The sequence below is a fragment of the Gossypium raimondii genome, chromosome 4, assembly GCF_025698545.1.
Source record: "Gossypium raimondii isolate GPD5lz chromosome 4, ASM2569854v1, whole genome shotgun sequence".
NCBI classification, from domain to species: domain Eukaryota; kingdom Viridiplantae; phylum Streptophyta; class Magnoliopsida; order Malvales; family Malvaceae; genus Gossypium; species Gossypium raimondii.
This window is the reverse complement of record NC_068568.1, coordinates 46,948,531-46,961,177: the sequence shown is the minus strand read 5'-3', so window position 1 is coordinate 46,961,177 and position 12,647 is coordinate 46,948,531. Positions and strand designations below refer to the sequence as shown.

Below are 12,647 nucleotides of genomic sequence, written 5' to 3'. Positions count from 1 at the left end.
TTGTTGCTATTACTTTGATTGTTCGAAGAATTTGAATTGAAGCTTCGTTTCAAATTAGAAGAATCCGCACTCATTTTCTTCTTGGAACTGAAAGATCGTGAAATCGTTCAAAAATAAAACCACCGCCACAACCAAGAAAATAAAAAATCAGGAAGAAAAAAGAACAAAATTAGTGTGTATGGGCTGCAAAGGGCTGCCGATTTGGGGAAATTGGGGGGGGGGGGGAAATAAAAGGAATCGTTTTAGGGGAGAAATGGTTTGGGAAAATAAAATGAGGAAAAAAGAAAAGAGATTTCAGGAGGGATGAGGGGTCGATTTTGGGAAAAAAAGGGGGGAAAAAAAGAAAGATTTTCATTTTAAAAAATATAATTTTTCCATGTGTTTTATTTTAAATTAATGTTTTTAGCGGCGCTTCTTCAAATCCGCCGCTAAAGCCCCAAGATTTAGCGATGCTTTTTCAAAAATACTGCTAAATCCCCAAGCATTAGCGGCGATTCTTTAAAAACGCTGCTAAAGCCCCGAGCATTAGCGGCGCATTTTTAAAAACGCCGCTAAAGACCCGAGCATTAGCGGCGCTTTTTTAAAAACGCCGCTAAAGACCCGAGATTTAGCGACGCTTTTTTAAAAACGCTGTTAAGGACCTGAGATTTAGCGGTGCTTTTCTAAAAACGCCGCTAGAGCCCCTACCATTAGCGGCGCTTTTTCAAAAATGCCGCTAAATCCCCGAAAGGTCAAAAAATGACATCGTTGGGCTTAGGTTTTTTGCGGCGTTTTTAGAAAAACACCGCTAATGCTCAATCTTTAGTGGCGTTTTTTATCCAAACGCGCTAAAAGTGCCGCTAAAAGCCTGTTTTGGTGTAGTGTTTGTCACAATTTTATAACCAATCTTCATCATGAATGAAGTGTTGTGATCTCTCAAGTATCTCAACGCAAGTCCACCATGCACTTTACGTTGACAGATCGAATCCCAATTAACCAAAACTGATTTTCGAGTCTCGTTATAAGACCCCATATGAATTTCCTGACCATCTGCTCAATTTCGTCACACAAGCCCTTGAGAATCATCATGGATTGTATGAAGTAACTTGGGATTGCTGGAAGCACCGATTAAGCCAAGGTAACTTTTCCAGATAGAGAAAGTTTTCGAGCATCCCAACTTGAGAGCTTATTACGCACCCTATCAACAATGAAACGAAGGGTAGTGTTGGTTACCTTGTCATGGAATAGGGGCACTCTTAGATAACATCCCAAATTTTGCACCTTAGATCATCATCCACACCTCGCGAGAAGAAAATATTAGTTTTTTGTAGATTAATTTTATGGCCCGAGAGGTTACAAAAGGTATCAAGGACTCCTTTGATAACCTATGCCTGAGTCTTATCCGCTTGACCGCACAAAATCAAATCATCTACAAAAAAGAGATGTGACAAGGTCCATTACATTGTATCTAAGTTGTTTCTTTAGAATCAGAAATTTTGAGATTGTCAATCTTATTTAAGATTTTTATTGTAAGAATAATTATTGATAAGATTAAAATTTGTGAATCAAATCAGGTCCATTTGTGACTCCCCATACCTAGATTCGGAGATTGGGTCAGATGAGGGTGTTACAATATTAGTTTTAATTTTTTAGTTTTATGAACATACGAATTTATATTTAATTTTTAAATCATTTTAATGTAATATATCCAAACTAATGAATGAAACATTTATGTCATTAAATATTCTTAAAAATTTTTAATTGGAACACTTCAATTTAAAAATATATATTTTCATATATTTTAATTAATACATTCGATCGTAAAATAGTTAGTATCAATACAAAAAAAAAGCATATGTGGAAATATTAAATTTTAGGCTATTTCTTTGAGTTTCAAAATGCTTTCTTTTTTAGTTATATTTAAAGTGAAACTTAACTTTAGAATGAGCTAGTTTTCTATCTCAAATGCGATGCGGGATTAGATTATATGTATCAAATTTAAAATTTTATATTAATTAGTTAAAAAATATAACATTTCAGGAATGCTATGATTGAGAAAGTAAAATAAATAATATAAATGTTTAATTTTGGAATTAAGATAATATGTTGAATGTTTAAAATAAATTTAAATAATTTATTGATATTCATTAAAATGATCGAAAATTTAGCATTTAAAAAATGAAATTATGATGTCAATATTTTATATAGTCAATATCTACTCTAAATAGTTGTTTGAAAATATTGTTATTAGTCTAATTTTAGAAAATAAATAATAATTAATTAACATATGCAATATCTTGAAAATGTGTGTTTACTTTAGTTAAAATAATATTGTATCATTTATTACAATATTAGCAAAACAATAATTGTATAATATCAAATCCAGATCATTCATGGGGCAGTGAATACCTTGATCATTAAGTCAACACATGGGGTTATTAAGTAAATGTAGTATAATAATAAAATAGAATTTCAAAAAAAGGAGCGCCTCAACTGTACGTGGGACATATTCACCTCTTGATGGGTAGTCGTACGTCCCACGTACGGTTGAAGCACTTTCCTCCATGAACTGTACACCGCTCTCTGTAGAGAGGGACAAAACCTTCCCAAGAAGATTATACATTTTATTGAGGGATTGAATGGACATCTTTGAGAATGACACTACGAAAACTTCTCTCGAAAAAGTAGATCTTTATATTTTTGAGAGAATGTTTGTATTCATTCATATGTAAGGTGGCCTATTTACAAAGACGGGTAGACAAGGCCTTTTGAAGGGAGCGGGTAATTCGTTCACAACAGTGAACAACTTATTGGCCAAAACCCTATGAAAAGATTGGAGGGTTGAATGGAGGCATGCCTCCTAAGATGTGGGTCATTCGATGACTACCCAAGTAACAGAAAATAGAGAACTGCCTTCTCAAGTGATTCGCTATGCTGACTCGTGTACAAAGCTAGAGAGGTATAATAAACTTAATTTAAAAAAACTATGATCCACTTTAAATATAATTAAAAAAGGAAGTATTCTATAACTGAAAGAATTGAGTTCAATTTTTAGAATTAAATTTTATTAATTAATAAATACAATAAAATAAATATTATTTTAACTTACATTTTTAAAAGAAAGCGAATATATTATTTCCCTCATTTTAGTTAAGAATAAAATAAGAGTGTAATCTTTAGTAAAATAGAATTTTCTTGTACATTTATTTCATTTTTAATAATTTAAAATATTAAAATAGTAAAATATGTAAATTTATATTATTATAATTAAATTTAAATAAAAATATTTTAAAATTATTTAAATGAATTTAGTTCAGGCGAACAAAAATTTAATTAATACATATTTAATATATTTTCACTTTTAATTTTTTATATTTACTTTAATTAAGTCAAGGAAATTTATTAATGAATGAAATGAATATAACATCACAATTGTTTATTTAAATTATAATTTCTTTATCTATTTCACGGTGCAATATTAGTTTTGAATTTTTTCCACTTTTATGAACATATAAATCTATATTTAAATTTTAAGTAATTTCGATATAATATATCCAAATTAATGAATGAAACATTTATGTTATTAAATATTTTTTATAAAATTTTATGAAAATGAGGTAAAAAGCTAGTATCAATACGAAAAGAAAAAAAATGAAAGCATATATGGAAATATTAAGTTTTAGAGTTAGTTGTTTGAGTTTCAAAATGCTTTTCTTTTAGTTATATTTTAAGTGAGACTCGATTTTAGAATTAAACTAGTTTTTTATCCCATGCGATGCACGGATTAGATTGTATGTATCAAATTTAAAATTTAAAATTTATTAGTTAAAAATTTTATAATTTTTCAGTAATATTATGATTATGCGAAAGTAAAATAAATAATATAAATGTTTAATTTTAATTTTAATTTTAATATTAAGATGATATATATTATAATAGATATAAATTAAGAAAAATAAGTTGATTAAAATAAATTTAAATTAATTATTGATATTCATTAAAATATCGAAAATCTAGAATTCTAAAAATGAACTTATGATGTCACTATTTTATATATTCAATATCTCACTACAACATAACAACATTAATATAATACTTTTAAGCAAGCACTTTTTTAAATGTTGGGATAGACTTGTCTACATACGCTTTGGCTAACTCTTTATATAAGGGTCAGGATATGCATGCCTAAGGCAACGCTTAAATAAAAGTTAACTTTACCCAACACTATACTGACTTTTGTTATACCTTTCACAAATATATAAAAATGTCACCATATGAAAATCCTAAGACCACTCCTTTTTAAGTATGTCGACCTTTTTTGTGTTGGTTAAATTTGTGTTGGTTGTTCAAAGCATTAGGCCATATGAAAAGCCCTTAAATTTGTACCAACCTTATAGAGAGCATCAGCCACTACATTAAGAAATATCCCAAATATGTTCTTCCATGCATATAAAGCCCTTCGATATAGCCATATCAACTTTCCCACAATGTATCAAACGATTCATAAGAAAATTACATGAGAATACGTGTGCAAGTGTAACAATTGCTTGCCTTTGAGTTCGAAACAAGATATTAATAACTTTACCAAACATTAATGTATGCCTACACAATAAAGTGAAAAGGATTATTCTCCTGAGTTTTTATTCATAGGAAGGATCAGGTAATCTTAAACAAGAACTGATGCAAACTAATTATAACGGTGATTTGGGGCTGAAATACTTTCCTATCACTCTCGAATCTAATATCTTCAAGGCTTCCTCAGATTTAATGCAACTAGGTTTTTTGTATTGGCTCAATGAAGTTCCTTTGGACACATAGTAATCCATTAGTGCCTCAAAACTTCCTTGCTTTACCACCCTAATCTCCAAAGCTGCAATTATGTTCCTTTTCCTATAGATTTTATATGTATAATGCAATGACTCTTCCATTCTAGAGCAACACTCTACCATTATCTTTGGGTCAAGTTCTTTGCAATGCTTGCCTTCTTTTCCCTTGATCTCCCAAAATAAGACATAGTGACCTGGTGCTGAAGATGTATCAACATAGCTAGTGTACTCTGTCAAGATGAATCCAAGTGGATCGAGAAGAGCCTTTGCTTCTGTCACAGCCTTGGAAAGGTCTGTTTCGCTTGTTTTTTCCTGATCAACACTTAGGATAACATTTTTCCTCTCCACAAATTGGAATTGAGGTGCATTATTGTAGAAACCACTCACCATAAGAACATCTCCAACTTTATATCGATATAGTCCTGAAAGAAACAATGCAAGGAATATCATCAAACTAGATTAGATCATTATCTAACAGGTTAATGTAGGAACTAGGAAGCATAATGCAAATTAGAACATGGCATTTGATTAATTGATTATATTCAAAACTGGAACTTTTACCTGCACAAGTTGTGACAACTAGTTCATAACATTGGCCAGCCTTCACATTTACAAGATCAACAAGTTCAGTATCTTCATCGTTCTTCTTCATGTCAATAGATTCATCATGATCATTTTCCACAGGAAGGAATTCAAAGTAAGCCATGTTGGGGAGAAATGTGTAGGAGACATCATAAGGTTTGCATAGAGGTTCTAAGTTAATCCCACAAATAGCTTCCGAGCAAGCATAAAAAGCTGAAACTAAAGGGAGCCCTCTGCAATAGAACTCGAGTTCTGCAATATACTGTCTCATAACGCCAGTACAAATACAACCAATATACCTTGCTTTGGGCCATAGCTTTCTGATTATTCCTTCCCATGATTTACAATTACATATGTTCTCTATCAAGTCAGCCTGTTCTGGGTTAGGCTTCATGACCAATGATGCTGCATTTCTGCATCCTGAGTCGGTGATCCAATCGCTTAATCGACCTGTTTTTATGTCATAGCATAGCTCTTGCCAGTGATTTTCTAGAAACTTGATACCTCTTAGCACCGTAGATGCAAAGAGTGAACCAATCGTGACAACCTCGTCTCGTTGGATTAAACCAAAAAGTAATTGACAGTATAAGCCGTGGTTGGGGTCTGGGCAAAAGATGGTCTCAATGGGGCTTGTGTAAAGCTTAGGCAAAATGGTTCTAAACTTACTCTCTTTGTATATGCTCGTTGAAACAGATGCTGCCTTGAGGCCACTAGGAGTTTCAATCTCTGGTCTGGCAAACATAAGCTCCATTCTTTTACCGGCTTGGTTGATGTCACCAAAGTGCCTTTAAAATTAGACGGATAAAGGCAAATAGTTAGTTTTAGGACTGGATTGCACAGTGTGATTTCACCAGCAGCTGAAAGAAAAACTAGAAGAAAATAGGGATAGGTTCCGTACTTTATCACAGGAGACTCGTAGAAGCCACGAAATAACTCACAGTTCTTAGTAACTTGAGAAGTGACAGGCGTCATCTTTGGCTGCCCGCCTGAAGTCCCAGAGCTGCATTTGATCAAACAGACGATAGAACTATTAGAAGGAATCAAAAAGTACCCCAAAACACACAGAAGCAAAGCAACAAATTCATGCATGCCTTAGAAAGAACCCTGTAATGGGTTCAGCTAAAAGGATATCTGATGTCTCCCCATTAGCAATCCTATCTATGTAAGGCTTGAGATGTTCATACGTTACAATGGGAACATTTTTCTTAAAGAGCTGCTTCTCGGTTTGACCATGGAGGAATCCCCTTAAATACTCTGTTCCTGCATTTCTACTTAGTATTTCCCTCAATACCTCGTCTTGAATTTGCCCAGCATTTGTGGTCAGTTCCTCAATCATCTTCAACACACCTTCATACCCATTCGTTGCCATCAACTCTATTACTGATTCCCACACAGGTCCTCAATCTCCACGACTGCTAAATATATAATAAGTTCTTTGTATCTGATGGGAAAATAGTTTATATTTATTTAAGAAAATTTAAATTATATTTATAAATAGAATCCATAACTAATTGATAATAAGATAAATAAATAGCCATTAATAGATATAATAATTCAAATTATGTTAGAGTAAATACAAAATTTAATCCAACTAATATAATATATAAACAAATAAAGGATAAAAATTGATTAATTCAATTAATTTTTCGGATAAATTCAAATTAACGAAATATTTTAGTTCGCTAACGATTAAAAGATTAAAAATTTGATTAATTCAATTAATACTTATTCAATTTGATTAACCATTTAAACAACCCTACGTCTATATATATTATCATAAATTTTGAAAATTTTTATACTATTTTAGCCTCTTTTTTTTAATTTCTACAGTATTATATAAAAGAAATCCCTACTTAGGGTCTCAGTTGACACCTGTCCAAGTGTCTTATTCATAGCTTGTGTGCTTTTTAGAGTAAATTACACTAATGACTCTAAAATGACTTTCAAAAATGATTTTAAAAATGATTTATTTTTCTTAAAAACTAATATTTTTGGTGTTTGAATAAATCATGTAAAATATTTTCTTTTGTTTCATAAAAGTCGTTTTCAATTAAACAAACATACATTTGAGATTTTTTATTTTTCATTGTTTAATTGAGTTTATTTTATATCTATAATTTTATATTTTACATTGTTTTTATATATATTAAAAATATTTTGTTAAATTTAGGTTCATTGCAACGATTATTTTTAGTTACATGACTACCAACTGAGTATTTTTTATTTAAAATGTGACTTTAACAAAATTGACAAAAAATCAACAATGTCAACAGTTAGACTTGATTTTCAAATCGAAAAGTAGAGGACTAAATTCTTGAAAGTAAAAGTATAGAAACTAAATTACAAATTTGTGAAGAGTATATAGACTTATGACATATTTTAACATTTATACTACAAAACATTTATTATTAATATATTTATAATTGTAATAAATATTTAGTATTAAAATATTAATATTGATATTTTCAATAATATATGAATAATATTATTTAAAATTATAGTTTTAAAATTTACCATTAAAATAAAATTTAAATATTATATAATTTATTAAAATAATAAATTATATTAATTATATTAATAATTTATTATATGGCTAAAATAAATAATTAAATATGTATTTTAATAATATTAACAAATATAATATTTTATATTAATATTTTAAATTTTTAAAAATAAAAATAAAATTTATTATCAATATAATAATATTAAACTTAATTTAAATTAATTTTTATATAAAATTAAAATTATCTATTGAGGAGTTCTTCTTGAGAGAATGACTTACGCTTTGCAAGAAGATAAGTTATTTTACAAGAAAAAAACTTATTTTTCGTTGACCTATAAATCATATTTTTGGTAAAATATTTTACATGTAAACAAACTGATTTGTTCCTCCAAATCTTTTTTTGACTTTTATCTCTTAAATGTTAGTGGGCCATTATACAGCGATGATGTCTCCTTATCTCTTATTTTGCTATGAATAAATCATGGGTAAAATGTTATAAACGAAGATGGGTATTTTTAATAATTTCCGCCCAACACGTCCTCGATATTACCCCACTTTAAAGAATTATTATTTTCTTTGATAACCCGAGGACTCACATTTCTTCGAATAAATTTTAAAAATATATGTTGGTATTGTTTGTCACAGTGACGGCACTAAAAAAAATTTAAAACTAATTATGACTTAATGACAAGGGAAAAAGTGAGGTGATGTCGTCAGTGTGTCAAATAGCACGGACGGAAAAACGGTTGAAAATACTCATTTTTGTATATATTTTTACCTACTCCATTTTGGAAATTATTTATTTTTTTCATTATTTTTGTAAAAGAAACCCCAATAATTATATCTGCAAAAAGATTTTTTAAATAAAAATAAAAATCAAATTTATCCATAAAATTCGTAGAGCGTTTTTTCTACTAATTTAATAAGATTTATTTTATTTTAATTTTATGAACAATTCTCTATTTATTAAAAGAATGATAATAAAATAAAATAAAAACCCAAGAAATGGAATATTCTAGTAAATCATAAAAAAACAAATTGTCTTTATCTACAATTAATTTGGTCAAATATTTGCTTTTGAAATAAATTACGTAACTTACCAACCATCTTGACTTTGAGATAAATCTCGATTTTCCACAAACATCTAGAATAAATAAAATAAAATATTATGTAGGGTAAACTACATCAATTATCCCTAAACTTTATTTAAAGTTAAAGTTTGGTCATCCAATTTTAAAAGTTTCATAATAGTCACTAGTATTATCAAATTATTATATTTTTATCACTCAGTTGTTAACTTCTGTTAAAAAGTAATGTTGCACCTTAATTCAAAGGGTTAATAGCTAATTGGTCCATGGGCTATAGTCAATTAAAATTTTCTTAACAATAATTGTAAACTTTTTAAAAATTTCTTAAGAATAAATAAATAATCAATTGCATCGAGGAAAAACCAAGAATTTGGCAGCTAATTTTTCCGCATCCGATCTTATAAAAAATCAGTTGAAATTTCACAAAAAAAAAAAAATACCCATTCTCTTTGATCCTACACGTTTTTTCATCTGCTTTGTTGCGCTTCGCTCTCTTCATTTAATCTTTCTTTGCCCTTTTTTCATGTATATTTGTGTTGGCTTTATTTTTCTCAAATCATTAAAATAAATTTATATTTATATTTTATTTATAACTTAAAGTAAAATCTTGACTTAGAAATTTAAGAAAAATGGAGGGTTTGGAGAAGAAAAGAGTAATTTGTATTATAAATTTAAAAATTCCAAAATTGAGAGTTACTCAAAACCCAATCAATTTAGTACGGGAAAGCAATGATGGGTTTTAAAAAGTAGGGTACTTTGTAATATAAATTAAAAGAAAAAATCTCAAATTTAAAAAAATTTGAAATTTATCAAAAGCACGGACAATATAATAGAACATTTTGCTCTTTTCTTTTGCCTTCTTCTTTCTTAATTTTTTCTCCTTTCTTTTTTTCTTCATAATTATCAGAAAAATCTTACAAATAGGTCGTTGATGATAGAACTTTTTACGATTCTTAATCACGAAAGCAATGTTGCAAACCTAGATTTTACATCTTGAAAACTCAAGAAGCAACAATCGGTCTAATAGTGAAATTTGAATCTTGCATTAATATGTATTTTGCTAGGGCCTTGAGAAATAAAATAAAATAAAATTTGCAAAGCAATTTCTGGGTATAACAACATGTTGTTGATGTGATTGAAGGTGTTCATCAATGGTGGAAAAATTTTTAATTTTTTTATATAATAAAAATTTGCAAAAATAATGTTAGTTTAATTTTTTGTTTTAATTATAAGAATTTTTTATATTTATACATTTTATTTTTGAAAAATTTATGATTTTTAGTTATTTTATAGATTTTAAAATAATTTTAGCCTAATATTTTAATTTTTTTACCATTATTGTTAAGAAAATATTTAAAATATCAAAATGACTTTTTAACTATACCCAAGGACTGAAATAACTATTAACCCATTAAATTGCAACGCTACTTTTTTAATGACCATCAACACCGAAATGTAATTTGAAAATTACATGCATCATGTCATGTCTAATTATATGTGATAAAGGAATCATTTCATGTGAAAGAACATTACTATTAGGTTACATATATAGATTGATTTCTCACTTCTCGGCATCTTGGTGATAGAAGGATTCGTATGCGCCCACTCTTGTCATAATTCCATTTCTTCTTTACACATGCAACTACACAATCACAAACACTGCATAATCTGTATGGGCATATAAAGTTAAGTTTGTCGATGGTCCACTTATCCGAAAAAATTTGGGAGAGTTTGAGTAAAAATATTAAATTCGAAAAAAGAATTTGGACAAAAAAATTAAATTCGTTTAAAATATGAACCAGTCTCGACTTGAACATTTGTTTCTAATATTTTATATTATGTTATTTTTATATATTATTAATTTATAATATTACTATATATAAATGAAAAATATGGACGGACTTAAAAAGGATTTAAGTTAACCATTTACAAATATAGGTAGATCTTGGAAAAAAATTAGACCCATATTTCAACTAAACACTTGGGCCTAAGCTAAGTTTGTTGATAGTTAGATGAGTTTTCAAGTATCTTATTTTTCTTAAGTTAGTATTTGGTACATTAACAATTTTTTCTATTCCACAAGCGTTTTAAAAATTATCATGTCTTTTTTTTAAATAATTAGTTTTAATAATTTATTGTATCTTAATAGGACACTTGCCAACTCCTTAATCCAGCTTGTAAAGTCTTGAAACTTCACTCACAATGTATCAAATATTATTCTATTTTTCTTTGTATAAACTGATACTTATTTTACAATTTAATTGCAAACTTACATTGAATCTTTCATTTATTTTTTGATACTGGCTTTCACACGTTAGGGTTTGCTGAGGGGCAATTTGACTCTTTCGGGGACACTAGTCCCTCAACAATGGAAGATATTACCTCTTAAGGAAAATTATTATGTCCCCTCTTGATATGTCGTAATTTAATACGTCAAATTAAGCTCTTTAGAATACTTAATGATTTCATTCTCAAGCAATTTACGGGTCTCTTTTTATACTTTTCGTTATTTTTTAGTTTCCAGTATTAATAATCATTTTTATTTGGTTTTACTCATTTTAAGAACCAAATTAAAAAAATGGTGTCATTGAGAATCTAATAATGTGCTTGAGTTGTGTAGGGAGATGACAATGGCCAAACGTTTGACATGGGTGTCGCAACACTGAGCCTCCATTACGTCAAGGGTGAAAGACTTCAACAAGAAATCAACCTGGAGCAGACTGTTGAGAGTGTCGTGACACTAAGGGTGTTGTGTTGCGACATTGAGCCCAAAGTTGCTATACTAAGCCTCCCAGGTTGCGATATATATCATTAATGGTTGTTGAAGTGAAAAAGTCATGGTCATTGTCGAGAATGTCATGACATCGAAGACCCCTAAAGCCAAAAGTGTGCCACTATCGAGGGCATCGCAACACTAAAGTTTGGATGTCGTGACACCGTTATCTAACAAGGTGAAAAATACTAAAGGAGTAGTCTTTTTTCCAACAAAAACCCAAGTCAACCCATAGACTTCAATGGCATTTTTGTCAATTTTAGGGTTGAAATTTTGTCTATATTAAAGATATTTTAGCTGTCAAACTTAAAGAGACACCTTTTTATCTTAGTAGTTATTCTCTCTACCATTTTTAGATTTTAGTTCTTTACTTTCCTGAGCTTAGTAGTTATAGTTGTTCATTTTATCAGTTTTTACTATAGCTTTTCTTTTCTTTGCACTTAGATACATAAACTCTACGTTGTATTTTGATTTTCATTGAAGTTCTTTAATGTATTTCAACCTAATTAACTCTCAAAGTGTAAAAATCTCTGCTTTATCTTTTCAAAAGAACCCATGAACAGCCTCTAAAATTTCTCTAACCTTGTTTTTATGTTTTCTTTAATGAATTATTTGAGCATGTACTTGGATGATGTTGTTGTGTTGGTGATGGATAGTAATTTAATTTTATGGTGGTTGGTTGATGGAAATGTTGCATTTTAGTTTTTGGGTAAGGACTAAAACGTAAAAACTGGACTAAATCGAATAAACTTCAAAACATAAAATTGACACCTCTAGGTGAACAATTAGATAGGTGAGACCGAGAGGAGAACCTATTGGGAACCAATTCAATCGTTCTAATTTAGTTTAGTAAGGTCGAGAGATAATTGGACTAAATCATCTAATTAGGTAAAATA

At 29.2% G+C, this 12,647-nt stretch overlaps 1 protein-coding gene across 2 annotated transcripts; it reads right to left on the bottom strand.

Annotated features, from left to right (window-relative positions):
- Window positions 1-4,444: 4,444 nt before the first annotated feature.
- On the bottom strand, window positions 4,445-6,812 carry LOC105779487 (indole-3-acetic acid-amido synthetase GH3.17). Of its 2 annotated transcripts, none has more exons than XM_012603262.2 (4): window positions 6,479-6,812; window positions 6,286-6,387; window positions 5,367-6,172; window positions 4,445-5,227 (listed from the first exon to the last, which is right to left on the bottom strand). In XM_012603262.2, the coding sequence occupies exons 1-4, from the start codon at window positions 6,754-6,756 to the stop codon at window positions 4,671-4,673; spliced, it is 1,743 nt and encodes a 580-aa protein (XP_012458716.1). In that variant the 5' UTR covers window positions 6,757-6,812; the 3' UTR covers window positions 4,445-4,670. The 2 variants fall into 2 exon arrangements, with proteins under 2 accessions (XP_012458716.1, XP_052485708.1); XM_052629748.1 differs by having other exon boundaries at window positions 6,572-6,812.
- Window positions 6,813-12,647: the final 5,835 nt, after the last annotated feature.